At 39.1% G+C, this 23,783-nt stretch overlaps 2 protein-coding genes across 2 annotated transcripts in view; both read right to left on the reverse strand.

The window, feature by feature from the left end:
- LOC140268344 (protein THEM6-like) overlaps positions 1 to 20,766 on the reverse strand; it is a 138,045-nt gene extending 117,279 nt beyond the window's left edge. The window contains exon 1 of the mRNA XM_072363157.1: positions 20,761 to 20,766. The gene's annotated coding sequence lies outside the window, so the exon portion shown is untranslated. The remainder of the gene's footprint in view (positions 1 to 20,760) is intronic.
- b4galt2 (UDP-Gal:betaGlcNAc beta 1,4- galactosyltransferase, polypeptide 2) overlaps positions 1 to 23,783 on the reverse strand; it is a 167,004-nt gene that overhangs the window by 78,558 nt on the left and 64,663 nt on the right. The window contains exons 3-4 of the mRNA XM_072363148.1: positions 4,681 to 4,799; positions 2,697 to 2,813 (exon numbers count right to left, since the gene is read on the reverse strand). Coding sequence (XP_072219249.1) covers positions 2,697 to 2,813; positions 4,681 to 4,799 — 236 coding nt within the window. The remainder of the gene's footprint in view (positions 1 to 2,696; positions 2,814 to 4,680; positions 4,800 to 23,783) is intronic.

Consider the following 23,783-nt stretch of genomic DNA (forward strand, 5'->3'; position numbering starts at 1 on the left):
TCCCCTTTCGTAAATGTTCAATAACTGTTTCAAAGCTGGGCTAACCCCTGCGGTAAGGAAGTTATAAACATGCAACTATGCTGTTTAACTCACTGGTGGTCTTTGGGTGAGTCTAAAACTAATTCAAAAACAGGAGGAAGAAATTAACCTCGCAGGACAAGCCGCCTGCACTAAGAGTTGTTGAGTATCTCAACAAGTTCAAATATGTTTTAAAAATACATGAAAGTAATTTCCACTTCAAACAGTGTGCACTCTGAACCTCTGAGTCCCAGAGTGGAGCAAATGCTGATGGTTTTAAAGATAATTGCTGCCAGGCAGCGACTCTGTGTGTGTCTGTTTGAAGTGGAGGTGACAGAGATGAAGATGCTGCTGAGGTAAAAATGATCTCCCATGTAATGTGATCCTACATCAGTTTTGTTGGCAGGTCTATAACAGGAGTGTTGGGCATTGCTTGGTCAATAAACAGTTTGTCTTTCAACCAGGAGGAGTGATGGTTTTACCTCCTTGAGCAAGGCACTAAGTCCCTCTTCTTCCACTACTAGATAGATGACAGCAAGAGTTTTTTCTTTCTTTCTACCTCCTTATTTCTCATCCTCCCTGTCTGTTTTTGCACCTTCCCTCCTTATCATCTTTCTTTCATCTTTCCTTCTTCTCCAGTCTTCTTAATTACATCTAAAAAGCTTCCTATGTTTAATGTGGTTTATTTGGTTATTCTTATTGAGATCGTACACCAATTTAACTTTAAATTTCACTTATAGCAATACACTGATTTAATGTGGTTTTTGTTGTACTTATTTACAACATTTTCACTTTTGTTAAACTTTCAAACTTCTGTTATGGAGCAACAAAAGAGAAATAATGAGGAATGATAAGTTATTAGTCACACTTTAACTACATAACATCTCTCTGAGCTGCTGTGTCCTATGTTAAAACTGAAGATTATGTTGAAAGTACCAACAGTCTTTCAGTAGTAAAGATCAAGCTTCAGAGAAAAGATGAGGTCAGGTTATGAAATGGTCCAGTTGTTGCAACAACAGCTCTTACTCTTGCTGACAGCTTTACCTTTGAGATACGAGGGATTCAGAGGCGCAGAGACAGAATGAGTGCATTTACATATGTGAGAGCTTAAGCATAAGACGGAGAGTATGTCACTGGAACATGGCCACATCAAAAGCAGAGAACAAGAGGGCAGGCAGATCCAAAGGTCTGTTCCACAGGGGGAGTAATTTAGGTGTTGTGGATAGCTTACAGGGGAGTGAAAAGGCTGAAAGGATATTTCCCTACCCATAATGCAGAAGAAGGGAAAATTTCACTTAACACAGCATTCAAAACTCACAAACACTCCTATACCGTTATTTAAAATCCATCTGCTGAACTTGTTGTCAAGAAAAAAAAGGAGCAGATGTACTCTGCATATGAGGTTCTGTGTGAATGTGAAAAGCAAGTTGAAGAAATTCGGAAAAGGAGAGGAAGAAGTCGGCTTTTAAGAATTTATGCACCTTAACAATGATTTGCTGAGTTTCAGCATAGAGTAATGGAGTTTTTTCTTCCCCCCATTATCAACGAAAAAAATGGCTGCAGTGCTTTCAAGATTTTTTTTTTACAAGCTGACAGATCTAGTTCAAGACTGGCTCCTCCTGTCATATTGTAATCTCACCTGTAAAGAAGAGGATTCTTTGCTTGTTACACTGTATGTGACTTTATTTATAATAAAACAGCTCACACACACACACACACATATGTTCACCGCATTAACCTGTTTTGGGATGGACCGTTATCATTTAATTCAGGGTTTATCTGATGTTTATCTATGTATTTCGAATGCAAGAAAGAGCCAGATTTTTAAACCCCACAGCCAAAAACTCCCTGTCAGAGCTTCTCCCACAGCCACACCACCACAACATGGGCACACAAACCACCCAGTCAGACGGAAGAACAGCAACTTAGGCACCAGAAACTGTGATAATAAAAACAAATCTCTTTATCCAAATGTTTTCAGTTGTAGCCTTTTCTGATACAATCCCCTTCTAACCTCCTATAGCAGTTATTAATGTGGAAAGTTTAGGCTGGATGTGGAAGGCCTTTCTCTACCGTTACTGTGCTGTCTGAAAGCTGCTAGCTGCTCTCGCTCTGTATCCCTGCAGCACTCTGTAGACTCTGGAGATGTGCAATTAATGTACAAACACAGCGAGCGAAGAACGGGAAAAGAGCTGGTTGGCCACCGATTATTGCAATCGGCCTGAGGTTAGCCAATCATTGCACTTAGCCCCAAGGCAGTGACTAGCTGATCTTTTTTAAAGGCCTGTGACGGACCTACAAGACTTTTCCCCCTCTGTATTTTCATGTAAAGTGACTAATAGCTGTGGGGATGTGGAGAGAATGTCAACAACATCTAACAAAAAATAAAAGTGCAGTTGGATTGAATTAGATTGTAGCATTGGGTTGCCGACTGTCATGAAGACAACCTCTGATTACTCATCTTTTTCCCAAAAAACTTTTTGCAAAAATACACAACAAGTGGGACTTGTTCAGCTTCCAGAGCAGTTGTCCCGAACAACCCATTTTCAACCAGAATCCTTCACTTCCTGCCTCTGGTTTACATTTTTGCTTCTCTTGATTGCAAACTACATCATTTGCAAGCCTGATCAGACCCTTACTGTGTTTCCTTTCAGAATTTCAACCCTCAGCCAGCGTACCTGGTTGATGATGTAGATGCCGTAGTCAATCTTCTGCCGTCTGAGGATTGGGTGGAGGTAATGGAGCCAGTACTTCAGGTGATTTTCTCTGTGACGGAACGGAATGATGATGGCAACCTAAACAACAGGGACATTTTGACATTATTACCAGTTTTTATTCTGTATTTCACTGTGAAAAATATATAGAGATCTTATCACATGTCACATTATCAACCATCTAATTGAATCATCAGTAGCAAACATAATAAGCCAAGTACAATCGGTAAAGGTTCAAGGCAGTAAACGTGAATTGAAGGCAATTTTAGTCAAATAAAGATTTGCAGCAATTGGGCTTGGTTTCCATATATAAGAACGGCTGTGTCTTCGCTAAGGTGAGCAGCCTGAAGAAAGTCAAACTTAAAACTGAAAAAAAAACAACAACTCAGCACTTCTTTAAACCTGAAACAATTAGAGGAGATAAAAAAACCTCAAAAATCAGTCCAATACTGAGCAAGAGCACCACAGTGAGCAGCCAGAAAGTTTTAAAGTAATCCAAATGGCAACCATCCATGTCAGAGGTTTCTTCTTGGTTTCCATCTTCAAAGATTTTGGATGCACTGACTGCAGGTCAACAAAGTACCTTCAACTGATAAAATGACTCCTGTCTGCAGCAGTTGTCTCTGCTTTTAGAGGAGCCTTTTTCCTTCGGGGAAAGTTGCTTTGAGGTTGCTTAAATAGTAGGATTTCTTCTCTTTCAAAAAATATGACAGGTGCAATTCTTTTTTTTGGATCTATCTGTAACACAAATAGCCACAACTTCACTTCGGCAAGACTCAAAGGTAGCCTTTTAAAAAGCTTTGTGAGTTGTGATTCATTTCACAGCAGTGAAAGTGGTGACAAGGATTCAGGGATGGACAAAGTAAAACCAAGGAGTATTCATACAGAGGGATCAAAAGGCAGGTGGTGGTGATTAGCTAAACTAATCCAGGTGTAAAAACAAGAACAGGGAACAGGACGTAAGCTCAACAGAAAATACAAGACGTCTACAAATCTTTCTCGTCACAAGATTTTTCTTTTGCTATTGCACATTTTTTAAAAATCTTTTACATAAGAATAAGCTACACTTCCTCTAACTATGTGATCTTGCCCCATATTTCACAAACAGAGCAGGGTGGCCTGCGTCACATAAAATGCAGGTTATCTAATTGACTAAAGTTTTTTTGTGGACCCGGTATCTATCTGTACACCCAAGTATTGCAGGCAAGAAGCAAGAAAGAAGCAGTCTTATGTTGAAATGGCTTATATTGGACCTGCTTCAGAGTCGCTGGGTATGGTGTCATCACTCAATGTTGGACCATCTCCCATAATTTAATTCCAATCTATCAATGAGACCCTTTGACTTTGTAGCTACCAAATGAGTATTTGTTAAGGGTGTGAAAAACTGCCTTCCAAACCACTTTACAGTAACCAAAATCCAGAGCGGGCTATTTTTCCTCTTTTAAAAGAATGCATTAGAGAGAAAAATAGATGATTCTTCATTTCTGCCAAGAAAAGGAATAATTTAATTCAAAGTTAGATGTGGTATGAAAGTCCAAATTGGTCCAAATTATATTACTGTAGCAAGTATAAAAATATATTTTAGATTTTGACTTTACTCTGAAATTCTGATTTAGCACCAGGAAATGCTTACTTCCATGATTATAATCTATACTTATTATTGCATAACTATGACAACCTACTAGTTTGTCTTTCTGTTTTAAAACAACGACTCTGTACCCAGTAGTTTTAGCCTCATATATCATAATTGTACAAATATTCATAAACTCTGACCAACTTTTTCTGAACGAGCTTAAAATCACTTTATAATTTCTAAAATTTCTAATTTAACTGTTTTACTTTGTCATTTTAAGCTAATACTTCAGTACTAAGTTGAGTAATTAAGTTTGTATTATTTCATCTACATATTTTTTACGTAAAATGTGCAGACAGAGATGAGTACACAGACCTTCCATCTTGGCCGGCAGTCAGGGGGCGTGTACCGGCCTCCCTCTGTGACGTTGGGGTTTTCTTTCTGCACTCGTTCCATTGTCATCTGGGAACTGAACTCAATCAACAAACGCCCCACTGAGGAAAAAAATAAATAAACAAAAGAGGAAAGAGTTAGCGAGATGAGAAGTCGAAGAGAGAAAGGAGTGGATGAAAAAAGGGGGAATAGAGAAAACAAATTAGGGAAGGAATAAAAGCAAGAGAGGACACAAGGGATGCACAGAAAGAGGGACAGAGACAGCTTTTAGCTTCAAAGCAATACTGTCCGTATATCAAAGCATTATGTGCAGAAATAATGGTTTCCAGGGATAGACATGTGCATAATGCAACATTTAATAACATGCAAAGGCTTTGAAAATCATATATTGCTAAAGAAATAAACAAAGACTTTGAAGTCAGTCAGTATAAACACAACATGAAAGGTAATTACACTGATCAGTAATAAAGCCACAGCATCTGTTTTTATCTTCAAATCTATCCATCTTTCCTTAGAGTTCTGGAAGATCAAATAGCTATGGATTGGTGTGTATGCACTCAAGGTTGTGTGTTCAGATTCATCTAAAAGACGGGTCTGCTTTAAATTTCTAAACCGGACAATAAATATATTTCCCTTGCTCTGAGAACTGGCATCGTTAGAATATACAAGCAGCCAGAGCCCTGAAACCGTAACCCCAAATTTAACAAGTCAGACTCTGGACCCACAAAATATCCCTCATTAGTCCACGTTGTCCCTTGTTTCACCTTTTTTTCTTCACTGTCACACCAGCAACAAAGTAGCTAAGTCATGATGCATAATCTATTTTGGAAAAATAAAACATGATATAAAGGGAATCATTTGAAAGCACAAAGGCATTCCTGTCAGTGGCATTTTTATCAAAAAAAAAAAATCCCTTATTTACCTGTCAAGACGATACTGCACTATGTCAGATATACTATGTTACAGTATGAAACCAATCGTTTTTTGGTTGTCATAATTAGACTTGACTGCCACTGGCAAAGATTCTTAAAGAACTGACACTCTGTATTTATGAAACAAAAATCCATGTGGTGGATTCATCCCACTAAGAAGTACTGCATGTTTCAAAAACTTACAATAAAGCTCATTCCACTGTGACATAAAGCTCCATTCTTCTCTAGAAATAAATACAAACAAATAAATGTGTCACCCTGCTGTAGTGGGTGACATTGTCTTCATTTCGATGAGGATGGGCACCGTTGTTAATATGAGTCAAACCCGCTAACTGCAGCCATAAAAGCTCCCGGAGTCATCAAATGTGTCCTAGTCTGCATCAAAAATTGTTTCTCAAAAATAATTCTGCTTGAGCCATTAAAACTACAGCTCCTTGCAGAAAAGAACAAATGGCACTACAAAGTTCTGACCTACATATGAAGACCCACACCCTCTCTGCTAAAGGATGGGGCATTCTTAAAGCAAACCAGTCCATATTAAGAGATTGTACCTGTTTCTGGTATAATCGCGCCTTTAAATGGATGTTATCTGCTTTATCAGATCAGTAGGTACCCTTCTTCCCCGAGGTTCGATAAGTATTGAGAAAGTACAAGTATGTTTATGCATTTGTCAGACGCTTTTATCCAAAGCAAATAACACTGGTAGGCGTGCAGGGTAAAGGGTTCTTGCCTGAGGACCCCCACTGGAGGTAGTACCTTTCAGGCAGGGGATTTGGACCCAGGTCACCCACATGAAAGGTGGTAATCTTACCTCTACACTATCCAAGTACAATGACTCTTTCTGCTTTCAGAGATGGAGAGACGGGTGGTGGCATTTTGCTTTCAAGACTCAAGTCTGACTCACAAATTGAGCCGCTGTTTTCCATTATAGGAGTGTTGGTTTTTTTGCATTTGTTTGAGGGTGTTAAATGGATTTCGATTGCCCAATAGATAGTGTGCAATGGACAACACAGGGTATTCAGCCACGCCATGAAAGATTCCCAACCAGCAGAGACAAAAAAAAAGAAACAGAAAAAAACAGCTACCATGGTAACCGAGGTTCTAATTATTGATGTGACTGAGGACGTTTAATTAACTCAAAAACTAAAAGTTTCTGCTTGATCAGGTGTAGACAACAACAAAAGTGCAGCAAGAGTATATACAGCATTGACCAAAATCCATGATAGGAGCTTCTGAACCTACAAGTAGGCGGAGGAAAGTGCCTCCTGGCCACATCTTTGGGAGTGATGACATGTGACAGCATTTATCTTATAGGCCAAAAGTTTTAACTTCAGAAAGTCTCACTGTCTAGGCCTTCAAGGCCCAGAAAATGTCCTCACTTGTTTGTTCAAGTATGTTAAAAGTGAAGTATCAATTCAGCCTACAGTTAACATAATTTTGGCAGGTACTGTATAGTTTGTGTTGCACGATATGTGTGAGATTGCCAACATTTACGGCATTGCATTGCAAAGCAGAGGAGAAACACAGACGAGGCACCTAGAGGAGATAATCCACTTAGCATTGGCATGAGCTTCGTGTTGAAAGGTTTCCTCCAATATACAGCACTGAGATGAGGAGTGTGATCGATTACAACAAGATTACATGTTAATAACATGCCTCTTCATATCACCACAAGAGCTGAATGCAAATAGTTCTAACAGTTATCTTCCCTGACCACGGCGGGATATCATCCGCCATCCACTCCACACTTGTTTCGCTGTTTTTGTTCCTCTTCTCTCTCACGCTGAGATGAGACAGTAAGAGGAACACAGGGTTTTTCTGTCGTGTCAGTAAGCTTGTTCTCTAAAAAAGCAGAAAATACAAGTTCAGCGAATAAAATAAGCAATTTTTAGATAGTTTGAGTGTTTTTACACAAAACCTGTCTCATTATCTGGGTAGTTACCTTTAAGCCCTTCCATCAGTCTGCCCACCTTCTGCTTTTGTTTGTCCTTTGCCATTTTATTTGTCTACATCCAGGTTTTGTTCCTGCTCTGGTTGCTGTGCTGCTGTTTCTTTGTACTGCTAGATTCTGATGTTCATGGACATAGATGGATTACCTGCTCCTGCAGCACCTTTAGTTTTTGATTTAGTTAAATAAAGGCTGTATTTTTTTTAATATTTCTGCCTCCCTAATTCTTAGAAAGCACACAGAACTGTGATAATTCTGACATCTACAGTAAGTTATGCTTTATTCAAGGTAAATTATAAACCCAAAGCAAGGCATTGAGAACATTGTGTGAGTCTTAGTGCACTGTGATTCTTCAGCAGTAACTGTGCTTGCTGTAATAAAACAGTGTTTTTTTTTTGTAGTGGTATATTATACATTTGATCTTCTGGAAATACAAGTGAAGAAGAAGCTGAAGAGACTGAACAAGGCTGCAAGTCCAGATAGTGTCAGGCTGACACACCACAGTGCAAAACAGCTCTGTGGGACATTACAGCACCTCTTCGACAACAGCCTGATTCAGGAGAAAGTTCCAGTGCTGTGGAAAACTTTCTGTCTCATTCCAATACCTAATATCTCTGATCTATTTGCATTTGTTGTTTTGGGGTTTCAGTTTTAGCTTCCATCATCTACCTGCATCAACAAGCCAACTCTCATCTGGATAAAACAGCAGTATTGCGAAGATCGTACTCTTTGATTTATTCTGCGCTTTCGATACAACCTGCTAACCTGCACTGTTATGTGAGGAGCTCCAGAAAGTAAAGTTAGATTCCTCCTCAACTGCCTGGAATTTAGACTTTTTCACAAAGACCTCATAGTTTGTTGTCTGAGAATGTGGTTAGCAGCACAGGAGCAGTACAAGGGACTGTACGCTCACCATTTCTCTACATGACTTCATGGACTGTGCTGGTCTGAAACATGTAGAGGACAGAAAATTAGACCAAATGAGTGTGTAGAAGTGTGTGCTTGTGAGTGTGGTAAAACAGAGACAGGAAGAAAATATGCCTGTTTGTGTGAGGAGCAGAATAAAGGGAGAGTGTGGGATTGAGCTAATGTTGGTGGAGAGAGGAAATGGTAAGTGGGAGTTGTAATGTGTTTTATGTTGATAGAATTTAAATTATTCAACACACACATATGTAACATCTCATGCCTGTCTGTGTGGTATCACAGTAAAACATAACGATACTACTGGATCCCCCTTCTAGGGCAACCAGTGCACACTGAGGGATACATCACTACTTTGTCAACAAATATACACAGTTATAAAAACACACACACACACATATACAGACGATATCCCCCCTCGCAATAATGATGAACTACATCTTAGAGCTAGGTTAGCTGCACATGTACTGACACAATTAAGTGTGAGCACACCTGAGGCAGTAACCACATTAAACACACACACACACACACACACACACACACACAAAAGCACAAACAGCCAGTGGGCTTGTTTGAGGCTGCGATTCACCCTGGGTCAGACTCAATAAGAGGGAAGCAGAAACAGGATAAAAATGGGAGCGCTCGGGTGTTTTCTTGGGACTTTCTGTTATGTGGCACCCATTCATCGACTGTTGTTCCTTTTCCTTGCTTATTTTTCTTCCTCGTGGTGTTGATTTGTTCTGCTCTCCTCACCATTGAAGTCATAAATCAAAGCTGAAAGATTGATGAATTATTACACACAGCTCTCACATCTCTGCCACCCTACCTGTCACTGTCAAGCTCTCTTAGCTCAAATCGTTACCATTTTTAATAGGTCCATCTGCTGCTACCCATAATGCTCCTCGCATTAAGTTTAATCTGTTCAAGGTAGCACCCCATTTGAAATATGTGGCCTGTGTGTTAATGTGTTATCATCTGTCTCAATCACAGCTGGGGTTAAAGGCTAAGAGTGTGAATGGTGAAGGGCATATCAATTGTTGGAGCATCATGCTGACACTGTAACCAACAAAAGACCATTCGTGCTAATTTTTGGACTGTGGCTTGTAACCTAATTTGATTCCTTTCAATGGGTTCGATTTGAAAATAAAATATATTTATAAGGTTCTATAAGTAACTCTTGTATTGGGTAAGAACTTTCTCAAACTGCATAAAACTGCACAGTGAACAACAAAGAACACAGCACCTTCAGTAATTACAAATGCAGTTTTTCACCAATAGATCAAAGATAAATGCATCTCCCTATGCAAGAGTGGTGGATCACAATCAAAATAACATTTAATTCAAATTCATTCATCGGCCTTTTACATAGAAAACTTTCTTCCTCTTTCCCTAAAGTCTGAGTTCATGCACATAACACCATGACTTGTCGTGTCCTTGCAGAGTCACTGCACAGGCCATCTGACCGTGCAAAACCACACAACAGGCTGGCTGTTAATCAGCAGTCCTGTTCTGACACTTTTTAAGCCTTCATGTTACTTAAGTGACAGCTGAAGCTGTGCTGGTCAGATTTCTGAGAGGAGAACCAAGTTTATAATTGAGTTTCTTCTTTGGCCTCAGGAATAGCAAGAAATGAAAGTTTGTTGACTTGATAGAAACAAGTTAAGAAAAGAGAGTTACAGGGGAGAAAAAGAGGAAGGAAGAGTGTTCCTTCTGTTTCCCACTGACATAGACGCTTTAACAACCGATATATCTGGTATCTGAATCTTACTACCCTGTTCACTCTCTCCTCCTTTTATCCTTCCATCAATTCCAAATGCCTATAACAACTCCGGACCATAACTGCTATTCTCCCACTTTGAATGAAAAAGAGAAAAAGACACTTGAAAAAAGATACTTGATGGAATGAGAGAGACGAAAGAAGGAAAAAAAAATAAGAAAAGGAAAAATACAATGTTTTTACTTTGTCTGCTTGTCCTTTTTTGTTAGCATCCTCCTTTGTTTTTCACTTCCTCCCAGAAGTCATTATTGAGGATTGAGGAAATCATTAGTGGCAAAGGCTGTGTTCAATCCTGGATGTGTGTGCACGTGAGTGTGCATGTGTCTGTGCCTGCCGGATCAAGGGATTATTGATATCCAAGAATCTCCTCACCATGTAAGAACATTCAGTCATCTTTGTGTGTGGGTGTGTATTCACGCACAACACAGCGTGCACACGAGATAAAAGGTAAACAGCTGTTTAGTCAAAGCTCACTGGCAGAGAGCACAGAGGGTCGTGGAAAGGTCTGTGACATCCACAAACTGATAGCTTTGTTGTTGCAAGCCATGTTCCTGGAAAATGAAAGGCAGATGACAAAAACGAAACACGAGTTTCGGATCATGTCAAACGGGTCGATTCTTGTATCAAAATCATTGCTGTCTACAGTTTCCTCATGAGCTCAAAGAAAAAAAGAAGAGTAAAAGAAAATGTCCCACAGTTCGAAGAGCTCAGAGAGACCTTGATAAGAGTTCCTAAAATATTTTGACATGATTTGATCCTCGTTGCTTACTTAGATAACGTCAGTTTCACAAATGTGTCTGTTCAGATAAGAGTCATTGATATTTTTTCCAACACGATGCAGATTAAATAATAATAAACAAGGATTCACATGGAAGCGATGCTGCAACGCTTGGCGGAGGACAGGCTTGCCGCGTGGTGACAATCGGTCGTGAGATCAGACACACGATTTGTTAGGGAAATTTCATTGGCCTCTGCTGCTGCTTGTGAAGTTGAACTATTCTCAACATATTACCACAAGCTACAAAAGCAAAGCAAAGCAATGGATCCAGATTTCAGGTCAACAATGCATAACGTCACCTCACCGAAAACTGAATGAGAAGCAGAAATTCACACGGCTTGAACCGTTCTGTGTAGAGTTTCCATGCTCACGCTGCTTCTGTCTCATTCCACAGTCTAGAGATGCAATTTGATTTATCTTGTGACTTAAAGTTGACTGTATGACTCACTGTGAACTAGTGTAATTGTCTATGTCATGTTATGGACTGGTGATTTGTCGAGGGTGCACTAAGGCTGAGACAAGTTTTGGTGTCATTTCTGCTCGTGCAGTTTCTGACCTCTTGTCCGCTGGCTGTGATGGAGTTTCACTGTGAGCAGGGCCCATGTTGGTCTTTGCACAGACATGCAACAACGGTGAACCAGATAAAGTGAAGATCATAAGGTTAATGGGTGTTTTGAAAGCCTTAGATCATCCAGAGAGTTTGGAAGAATAAGTAATACTCCACAGTCTGCTATGGGAACTTTTTTTAATGAGAGAGAGTAAAGCTTGTTAATGCAAATGAGCTGGTGTGTTGGCTTCGTTTAAAAAGCGAGGCGAGGAATAGAACATCTCAACTAACTGAAAAACTCCTGTTAACAAAGACTCTTTGCACCGAAATACTGGATCAGCAAATTATTACCTGTTAAGGAATGAATGACAGTTTATACCCTGGGGCTCAGATTTAATATATCTAACATCTAACTGCAGTATTTGTTAACAGTGTTATCATTGTTTTGTTTCCACATTATGTTGTATATTCTAACACTTGTATTTCATGTTCCAATTACAACCTCTAGATATTCTCAAGAATCAGATTGCGTTGCTATTTCAGAGGGTAAAGCCGCTGGTTAGGATCTTAGTTTATAACTGGGATGTTTAATGGTCTTAATATATATTATTGATTGGAATTATGTCAGAGACAATATATCATTCAGTACAAGAAGTCTGATCACGTCTGAAATGAGAATTTCAAAAGGATTCAGCTTTGGTTCATAAACTCAAGAATGAAAGTCAGCCAAACCTTCTAACGTGGAGTTAAAGCTGGAAGTAACAGCAATACAATAAGTCATTCGGGAGCGTAAATCAATTTCCGTTTGAATTGTGAGTCTTCTCCTCTTCACTGAGGGCTTTTGTTTAGCTGCCTAACTGGAAAATTCATAGTTCATCATGAATAATTACAGCACAACCATTGGTGCAAATATGACCCTACATTTATATAGAGGAGTTATTTTCAATATCACTCTAAATACTACTTTGATTTCACGTGTCCAGCTAAGATGTTCTTTCACAGCATTGTATAGTGTATACATAGTGCATTTGTCAAAATACGCATTAGTAAGATGATCTAAAAGCTTCTTTTTACATACGAATAAACTGAAGTTACATTTACTGTGGGCTGTATTTCTGTTACACACGTTCTCTGCCGTTTGCTTTGTTCCCACATTAGAGCATGTTTGCAGCCCTGAACTGTTTGAGAAACTACTGTATCTCTAATCAGGAAGTGTTTTCTGGTGTAATGTAAGACAAACAACGTGTGTGCACACAAACGAACCTTAACAAGGATCTTCATTAATGAGCGTGCATTTTTTAGCAGGCTGATCAAAGTAACTGCAGACTGAAAACACAAGAGCAGTGATTCCAGAAAAAGTATTTGATGGTGCTGTTTTTTCACAGAAAGAAACAATACTTTTACCAGCATCTATTGGAGTGCCACTACTCAGCACCAGTGTTGCAGATCATTACCCCAACAAGCGAGGCAAAAAGCACTTAATGCCTGAAATCCAAGAGCACAGTATGCTCACTGAAGTGTTTTAGCTCTGATACGGAAAAGGCTGGATGCATGAAACAGATGGAGAATGTATGTGGCACAACCATGTTTCCTGGCAAGATGTGTGAAAGAGAGATGGGACAAGATAAGAAAGAAGGAAGGAAAGGAAGGAAGGACATGAAATACAAGTGTTTCAGTGTCAGATGTTGAAGAATGGCTGCTGGGAAACAAACACAGACAAAGAAACAGAAGAAGAAAGAACGGAACAATTTTTGAAACACAGGAAGAAAACAACAGAAACTCAAAGTGAAAAAGGCGTGACGGATAGTGTGAAGTCCTGAGCCAAATGCCATGGCAACACAACTGAAATAACAGTGGTGTCTCACCGCCCTGCTGGCTTGCTGCTACTAGGCTACTACTGCTCTTTGTGTCAAATTCAAATTATTATAATCATTAACAGGAAACAAATGCTGTGCAAATGAGGAAAGGGCTCTTGTTTCCTATTTGCTTCATGAAACCAACAGCCTTTATTTATTATTAGTTAGAACAGTCCCTGTCTTTGTGCTTATAGTTGCTTATAGTTGTGCTTGTAGTTGTTCTTGAGAAAAAAGAGACAAAATGGGTAAAGGGGGGATAAAAGTGCAAGTGTTTTTGTTTAACACTGATTGCTCACAGAAGTCTTATTAAGGGTACAGAAAGGTGACACTTGGGTCCAAATTGTTTGAGCTTTTTAATCCAGTTGATTTTGGAGACATGAAATGGCGCAACAGTTTCTCGGCATCAAATTATGACCAGCTGTACAGTTGGTATTACTCTCAACCATTTACACATAGAGATCTTATGTGTAACTATGTGTAACATAATAGATTTTCGATGGATTTTGCTCCTTGTTTTTAACTCTACTTCGCATAAGTACCACTAACTATCAAACCGAATCAAACTGCTACCTTCTTCACTATGGTCCAAATCCATCGCTTTGTTTAGGTGTCGAGTTTCTACAAAGTTAACTGAGCACGTGAAAATAAACCATTGTGCACTGATGAATATGACAGAGTGGAGCTCACCTAAAACATGTGGCAGATGGAAATCAATTATGCTAATTTCTGTGGTCACTTCTGGTCAGATTCAACAGCAATTGTTAAAATCATAGCGATAATGATCCTGTTTTGTGAAAAACTTCAGTCACACAGGTGGAAGCGGTTTTGTGTGTCCCATTTTTCTTCAACGGAATTGTGGCGTTCAAAGGCAGCGTGACCCACAGAGCGACAAAAAACACAGTAAAAACAGTAATGTCACATCAAGAATAATGAATAATTTTCTCAATTAAAAGATCTTGTTTTTATCATATGGACAGTTGTTAAACTCCCTCTTCAAAAAAGGCTATTATGCAATTAATCTCGGATTAACCTATATTTAGTAATCTAGGGACCAACGGACTAAGTTTTTGAGTGTGTTTCCCTTGATGCTGTTTTTTGGACTGGTTTTTACTGTTCTCTCTATTACATGATATCAAATCTACATGACTGGCAGAAGAATCTACACTAGTGTGCCAGCATGTTACTGTGTGTGCATGTAAATGTGGGAATGAGCATGTGAGTGAGTGTCTTTGGCTTTGCGTCTACAGGTCCAACTGCCACTGTCCAGCTGGCAAACTTATGTGCTGGTTGGCACAATTGTGACCAACACAAACACACATACGCACATTAGAAACATGACTCTCAGAGGAATCAGTATCCCGATACAACTGCAGCCAAAGACTCCAAGGCCACAATACTCTGAGAGTAGTCGGCGTTGTCAGAGGGACAGAAAAGAAATGGTGCAGAGAGCCGGCTGCCAATGGATGACCATGCAGGCACTCATAATGATGCCAGGGCACATCAGTTAGAAATAATGCTGCAACATATATAATTCAGTGGCCCAGTATTGAGAATATGGGAAGTGAATTGTATGGAGTTTAATTATTCTCAAAACCTGGGCATGGGCAGGTACCCTCATTAGCGAGTGTTTCTGTTCCATGTGAATAAATTAGAAGCTCCATTTGCTCTATGCAACTGCTCAACACTCAGCTACCTAGGCTGGGACAGTGGACAATGTCTCCTCACGTTGATTGGATTTTATTTTGTTCCACACTCCAGTCCTTCAGGTCCAGAGGGTAGCAGTAAGACAGAATCAACTGTATTAACAGTAGCACTACAAACAGTTGTAAAGCACCAGTATTTTTTATATTGCCTGTTTTCTTTCTATATAAAGCACATTGATGTCACATAAATAAATTTGCCATAGCCATTTAAAGTAGGAGTAACGTCGTATCAGTAGTTGAGATAGTTTTGGTAAACCTCATCATTGTAAGAGTTGTCCTGGTAGGAACAGTACATGCACAGCCTACAGGAGAAATTCGTGTCAGTTTTGCTTATCGGGAGTCAGAAGATTTATGGGTACTGAATAGTGTAGTGGTACTTATGCAAAATCCCCTTATCCTACCTGTAAGCTGCTTTGGAAAAAAGTGTCTGCTAAGTGTATAAACATCTGAAGCAGAAGTAAGTTATTGAAATGTTTTGCAAAGATACATGAAATAATTTTTTTTTTCCTGCATCACCAACACAATCATCAATACTTAAAGCAATATTTAAAATAGTAAAAAATTAGAGTAGGTGCTAGTTGCTGCTATTTTTGATTCTATTTAAGATGAATAAAGCAGCTAAAATGGTGATCAGCTTTGCTGATCATCTCTGCTGACATTAAGCTTGAATAAAGCTGCTATTCATGTTTGGTAAAATGTTGTTTGTCCGCGTATCAGATAAAAAATGGATTAGTCTTCATTTATCTTGGACATATATGAAAAAGAGGGAAAAAAATTTCCATCAACTCTAAGAATGGTTAATAATGACCTTTCAACACACATCCATCCATATTTCATATTTCTTAGTGGCCATACTACAATTAGGCAAAAATAAATGCCACTTATTCAAGAGATCTGAAAAAGTTGGAAGATATAGGAAAGCTCATTTCAGACTAACTGAGGGCATAAAAACTGTGATTTAGTTTTTTATCAAAATCTGCAAGGTCACATCTCAAAATAGCAAAACTTTGACAGCATGCAGAGTGTTTGTCCAGGTTGAAATATTTCTTGGTAGGAATTAAATACAGAAAAATAACCTAAATACTCTCTCAGACAGAAGTTCATGCACATATTCTAGCTAAAATTAAGCTGACATCTAACATTTTTCAGAACCACACTTTGATAATTCTTGCAAGTGTGTATTTGCATGTGTCAGCTGTGGTGCGCACATGCAAAAATACTTAAATCCATCAGAGAATCAATGTCCCTCTGTTCATGTCCGTCTTGATCTTCTGCTCCTTTAATCTCCTGTCCTTCTTTTTTCCCAGGAATTTCTTTCGTGTATACGTCACCATTAAAGGCCATCTGCATGCATCCAGCTGTGTGTCGATGCAAATTCTGAACGCAAACAAACCTGTGGACCAAATCTCTTGAAAGAAACATAGCTTGAAAATGTATCTGCAATGCTGGAAGGATAAAGGAGGCCTTCAGACAAACGAAGGGATAAAATAACTCATTAGAATATTATCTGAATTTGATCGTGAAATTTTGATCTTTGAGAAGTAGAAGGTTTTCTATACCTGGAAAAAGCCACAATGTGCAAAGAGACAAAAGCTTTTGGTCAGAATCATTATTAGCCGGGGGTTCAGAGATGTCAGGGTAAGGGGAATTGTGGAAAAAGATTCCCACAGCATCATATTACAGCGCTCCTTTTTCAAGAGGTAAGAATTCAACTAATATATAGCAAAAAATAATCATTCCAATTATTGAATGGCATTTCTCAAGTAATCGTTACTGTTAACCCTACATACATACATAAACATTTCCACAAGTCATAGTTGTTGATATGCCACAGATTGATAATTCAACTGAGAAAGCAAAGCCTGAATCAGTTTAATACAAACATGACAAAGACAAATGTCAAATCATCACAGACTCACAGAATAGAAAGAGGATGCTGCAACCAGAAAAAAATATTACTTATTACATTTGCTGCTAATTGATTTGTTTAATACAAACTCATCAGTGCACAATCCCTAAAGGGCGACTGATAAGTGACTTACTGACAAAGAAATGATGCACATTCAGGGGACAGTTTATGCCTTCAAGGCTGATGGCATCGACATAAAGAAAAACCGAAATCCTCAGACTAAATGCATAGTTATCCTTCATGGTGTCATCACTTAAACAAAAGACAAACTCTTACAACTCAGCACTATCTCAATTTGACCTCCAAAAGTGGAACCATTGTGACTCATGTCGAACAATATTGCACGCTATCAGAATTAAGAAATGTGTAGCATGCCCTAATGACTCTGAGCGTAAACTGTGTTTTAATTTGAACATCCAGCAGCAACAAGATAAGAGCAGGACCAGGCTTTGGCACCATATGGCTTCTTTTTTTTTAAGCTCAATTTAGGAGACAAGCAGAAAAAAACTACAGCGGAAGTCATCCATGCCTGTCATCACTGTCACAGCACAATGAATCAAAAGCTGCTTGATAAGTCAGACCCTCGTTTACTCCAGAGCACATCACCATAATTAGGACACAGAGTCACGGATGAATCCTCACAGAAAACAGCAGAGCGGGTTTTCTGAGAAACTCAGAGTCACAGTTTTAAGTCAACTAAGAGCTGTGCATGGACGCATTTTAAAGTAACTCAACATAGTTTTTACTGTTGATGCTGCATCTACCATGTGTAAATAGTAGATCAAAAAAATCACGTGAAAATGAAAATAACTTGTATTCCTGTAAACCCACTGAATGGCCACTATCAGATGTTATCACTCACATGACAATGTATTTCCAGACTGTAACTATAGGCCAAGAAGATGCTTGCCTACAGGCCATCTGTGATAACTGCACGTGAAATCTCTGCTTGTGTCAACATGCAAAAGCTTGTTTGTTTTTTTCCCCATTTTTCACAATTTATTAAAGCATGGGAATTCATGAAAATCTTTTAATTCCGCCACATACATACCAAGCCACTGTAGATGTGGCACAAGAGTACAACAGCACCCAGAAATGTTTCTCATCTAAAAGTCAAGTCTTCAAACTAAAGGGCTGAAATAGAATAATAGTAACAGGGTAATCCATTGATTTATAGCCATATAGACTCACTGCTCCCAAAGATTTATTGAGAAAGCAGAGAGAAAAGCAAAGTATTTAGAGCAGGTTTGGACATACAAGAAAAAAAAAAGGTAAATAGAGGCTGCTGAGTTTACATTAAGTGTTTTAAGGAGTGCACGGCCGCAGTGCATTTGTGTTTTATCGGAGCTGCAGGTACGACAGACAGGACAACACAGAGATTTACTGACAGGCAAAGTGGTTGAAAACACCCCGAGGACCAACAGAGAGACAGATACTAAGTGAAAGAGAGAACGCAACACTTTCAATCTCTCCACAGGGTGGTGTTTGTTCAGCCAGAAGCCCTGACAGACTGGTTCAGGCTTTCCAAACACCTTGGATCTCTATTGCTTTTCACTCTTCATTTCGAGCCACAGTTCTTACTCTCCTCAGATAAATAAATGTTAAAGTTACATTTCATGTGTATGTAAAACTCGGTGGCTGCAAAACCGCATGTGTTAATTATTTATGCCAGGAGCAGCAACTTGGATGACCTCTTAGCTGTTGCTGTGAAAAGCCGTTCACATTCGACATGACAGCGCATTTGGAGTTTTTGTTTGCTGCGGTGGTTGAGCATTTGTATTAAAAAGCAACTGAAGTAAAAAAAACAATTCAGAAATATTTCCACCATCCGGAGATATTTCTTGTCATGGAAATGACACTTTTCATCACTGTCACAGCTGCTTCTGCGCCCTTATTTTACATGCAAATTACAACTGACAGAAAACACACACTCCTGGGACAAAACTAAAGGTTGAAAATCTGCAAAGTAAAGAGTGTGTCCACCAAATTAACAGAAATCATTTTAGTTTTTAAGTCATTGACAAACAAGGAGAGGGCAAGGACAAGGAGAATAAAAGTCATGGTTGCATAAATAGACAACAAAGTATAGGAGTTCTTGTTTTAGTTGATTCTATAAATCCAGCCAAAAAGCCAATTTTGACATGCTTTTGTGACTAAACAAACCTGGGTGAGAACATGCAGTTTTTTTACTTTTTACATGCAGTGATATTTGCAGTAGAGCCAAAAATAGGAGAACAAAAACAGGCTGTTTGGGGGAGGTGATAAATGGAAAGGTGTGACAGGGAAATCTAAAAGTGAGGGCACATAACTGACATTAGAACAGATATTTGCCGTTAAGTCTCAGCACACAAATGTCACAAGTGAAAATACATCATCAAAAATTAGGTATGATGACAGGATGAAGACATCCATATGTAGAAATGAGAGCAGACTACAAAATGTGCTTCTTCTTACTTTTTAATTCAATTCAATTATGAATAAATACAGCAACTCGCACACGTAAGGAAACACACTCTGAGAGAAACACTGAATACCAATACCTCAGAGCGAACCAGCTCCTTTCATCTCCTGTTATTGCATGTTTCTCCTCAAACAACATCAGTCAAATTCAACAGAACAAAACACAATAATGAAAACATGGCGGGCCAAACTGACTGGACAACTTTCTACTGAAGTAATTTGCAGGAATACGAACTGGGATACATGAAAGCGTGGGCTCAAGTTAAAAGAGAGACAGAAATAGAATGTGAACGAGCCCGATTTACAACATCCAGAGGAGCAAATTCTATTTTGAGGAGCAAAATGACTTTAAAGAATATTACCATGTCTCGTCTAATAAGAGAGACAATTATTAGATTAGCATGCTGCTATTGCAAGCTAATTGTCTGGGAAAGGCGTTGCCATTTAAGGTTAATGGAAACTAGAAATACACAAAAGGTCTACATGCCTTGTGTGTCTAGGTTTCTAGGTTTTTTCAGAAAGAAAAAATACTTGCTATGGCTCGGTGTCAACGACCAGCCTGGCTGCAAGTACTTCTTACACTCTTGGCTTCCACAATGGTAAAATCAGACTGCACAGGTTATCCTGCGATGCCCATCATGCCGTAACCTTTCACTTCAGTTGAACTATAAACAGCTGATTTTGGATCTTAAGATCCCTGCTTTGATTTCTTTAACATAAAGGTTTTAGTTAATTGTTTCATCTGCTTTGAAGGTACACCATATTAAACCTGCTGATTAGCACACTGCCTTGTTCAGTGAATTGAATGGATATCAAAGACATTTTGCTTGCGCTAGCGTCAAGTAGTTTGGACATTCTGACACTAAAAGCTCTAATCTGAGGTAGAAACAACATGTTTGTCAAGTCCAAGACACAAAGTGACTTGATGCATAGACTGTAATCTTGCAAGTAAAGAGCATTTTGATTACATCTTAGGACAAATGAACTGTACAAACATGGCCTGACAGGAACACAGTATCTGCATTTCTTCAGCTGGGGAAACTTCTATATTAAAGAGCTTCTTATTCTAAAATTCTACTTTGAATTATGCTTCATTGTCTTTTCCTGGGTGTTCAGGCTTCGAATGAAAATATCTAAATACACCGAGTAAAAAAGTGTCAGCCTGTTAGCATGCTGGGGCTTTGCTCATGGTACCACTGTCCTTAAACATTGTCACACAGAACAGAAAGTGTTGCTGTCTGAGTCTTGTTAAGGTTTAAGCTATATACAGTTGATTAGTATAATCTAAAAAGCAGGTCACATATTCATATTTATGTGGCTGTTTGTATGAGAACACCAGCAGGTCGTTAAATTAACAGTCATATGAAAATGTGTGCCAATGTTAATGATAATATATAAGTTGAGTTAAAAAAATTGACCCATTTCTTGAAGTTATGTTTTCTTTTCTTAATTTGACAAATTTAGAAAAGCCTGGATTTAAATAAGGATTAAAGTTCTCTTTAGATTCAGAAAGATCACAGCATAAATTTATAAGATGAAAAATGATTTGGATGAACAGACAAAAAAGAAAGTTTTTGAAAACCACCAAATCACTGCCTACATACACACACTCACACACATGCACGCACCCACACACACACACAAGCATGAACACAAGCTGCTTGGTCTTTGGCTGTGGCTCAAATGGCAGCTGATTTAACTGATGTAACTGCAGTTTTGCTTTTCTGCTGGGCTGAAACCCCTGGCAGCCAAACTGTATCTGTCTCCAAAGACACAGTGACAGATCCGATTTCAGCAGAGCGCTCTGAAAGACCTGAAAGAAGAGAGGGATGAGGAGGACGATTTAGGGGAAGGGGTGGGGGGGGGGCGGCTAACCGACAGAAGAGGAAACTGTTCTAGAAACGAAGGGAAAGAGGCACAAAGAGAAAGATGAATGTACAGGAAAGCAGCGAGTATAAGTGAGGGCAGACAGCAACAGAGAGAAAAGGAATGTATGGAGGAGGTGGAAGAGGAGAAGAAGAACAGAAGGCTGCTTTTGTTTCCTCATCATTGGCACCTTCTCTCAACTGCCTGTTTCATATCCAGTTTTACAGAGATATGAAAGCAAAATGAGAGGAGAGGACATCTCTAAGTAATCTCATACTGTATTTCCTCATACAATACAATGAAGCAACACAGCTTGGTCTAAGGGAGCAAAAACTTCTCTGCTGGTCACTTTGGGGTTGTGAAGGTCCCTTTTACACCTCGAATAGTCATTTACAGCTGTGTTTCGGGCAATCTTGTTAATGAAAATCTGTTGCTTCCTCTACTTTTTGCTCTGGTTTTATCTTCACAATCTATCTTCACAAACTACTGTGGGAAATATCTGGCTCTTCAGCTGTCAAATATTTGGCTTTGTTCACCAGTTTTGTGATGTTGAGCCGGGATGGTACAGTGTAGAGTTTAATGGGGATAAACCGCTGAAAACATCTCACTGCTGCTGGAAAAGGTGCTGTGAAGGCATGGAAACCAAAACAAAGAGCCAAAAGATGATGAAACACACCCAGAAGTTGCATGGGCTGATACAAAATCTGAATATTTACAGGTTCATTTCTTTATTTTGGGGATTTTACAAGAACATGCATGCATGTATTTATGCAAACAGAAGTAACTATTATTCTAATGTTGTTTAGAACTGCAGTACCCCTTGTCACTTCCGATCTGAAATGTTGTTTCAAATCCTGTCTCTTTAAGGTTCACCTCCTTGAAGGCCCTTGAATTTATCATCTGGCTGGTAACCTGGCAAGAATGGCAGTTTGTAAGGCAGTGTTACATTTTCTTTTTGAGGGGCACCAAACTACTGAATGCAAACTGCAAATGAGGCATTTAGACTTCAAATCTGTTAGTCTTAATGCCTCAATAGGGTCTTGATCATACTGATACAAATTGTTTATCTTTGCTTCACACACTCACTTAGTATTTAACAAAGACCAAAAGAAGTAATAAGTAAAAAATCAATGTGAATATATTCAGAGGCCACGACGAGAATATTTATCATCACTGCACAGCTGCATGTTTAAATTAGAACAGTGGAAAGTCAGGAGATGAGAGAAAGTCAAAATCAGGACTGAAGAGTAGAGGAGGGACATTTCATGGTTATCTGATCTTTCTGCTCTCTGTGCTGCGAGCCTACAGTGGGCCCTCTCATCGACTACAAAGCCTGCAGGTCTGAGGCCCCTCTAGTGCACAAAAACTGCATTGAGGCAAACAGTGCAATCTTTGTTTGTATATCTGGGAGTTTCCTCTTTTTTTCTTTCTGTTTTTTTCCCCTTTGCTTGCTTTCGTGGTGCTCTTAGTTTGAATGCAAACAACACACACAGCATTTCATGTGAAAGTTTAGCTTCATGTCAAGGAAAGTCATTAATCAATAGACAACGAGCAGCACCCCATAAACTGAGGAATATTAAAGGAAAAACAAAAGAAAGTACTGTATGTTTTTTGGATTGTGGCTTATTTTGCTTGTAATGAGAGTCAGAAGACTAGTCAGCTGTGGAATGGGGAGAAGAAAAAAAAAGCTTCAATTGTTGTATAAAATATGTCAGCAGTGCTATGAAAGTAATAAGAGTTAAAAGGAAAATTTGAGTGTGATGTATTGCCAGACTTTTGCTGACGCAGGTGTCATGGGGTCGATATTCAAATGCCAGCCTGCCACAAGCTGCTGCTCGAGTACATGATCCAGCAGAATCTTGCAGCCAGAGATAAATAAGTATTTCTGGTTTGTCAAGCAGAATATTTGACAGCATGGCTTGATTTTAAAACGGGGGTCAGTGTCAGGTAAGCGCACAGAGAACAAATACAATTGAGTCGGAACAGCCCAATAGATTTCATCAGCTGCAAGAACAAAACAGATTGTGTGGTTTCTAATCAGTTCATGAACAATCAGCGAAGAAACATCTGCATATGGACTGTAAATGTAACCACTGATGTGAAAACAAACTACAAAAGCTGAGCTGAAGGTTTGAGGAAAACAAATGCCAGACATGTGCAGGGTTTGGTGAAGGGGCATCACTCTTTGTCTGCTAAGCCATGCAAACAGGGAACACAGACTGTTTGTGTCAGCACAAGCACCACATTAGCATAGCCTGAGCTCTGTGAGACTTGATAAGCTACGTGGCAGACGTTGGCTGCATCCCCAATGACGAATGGATGGATGGGTGGATGGATGGACTGAGGGGTGGAGAATGAGACTAGAAGGCAACAAAATGAAGCAAACAA

The sequence above is a fragment of the Leuresthes tenuis genome, unplaced genomic scaffold (assembly GCF_036924035.1).
Source record: "Leuresthes tenuis unplaced genomic scaffold, fLeuTen1.0.hap1 SCAF_14, whole genome shotgun sequence".
Lineage (NCBI taxonomy): Eukaryota > Metazoa > Chordata > Actinopteri > Atheriniformes > Atherinopsidae > Leuresthes > Leuresthes tenuis.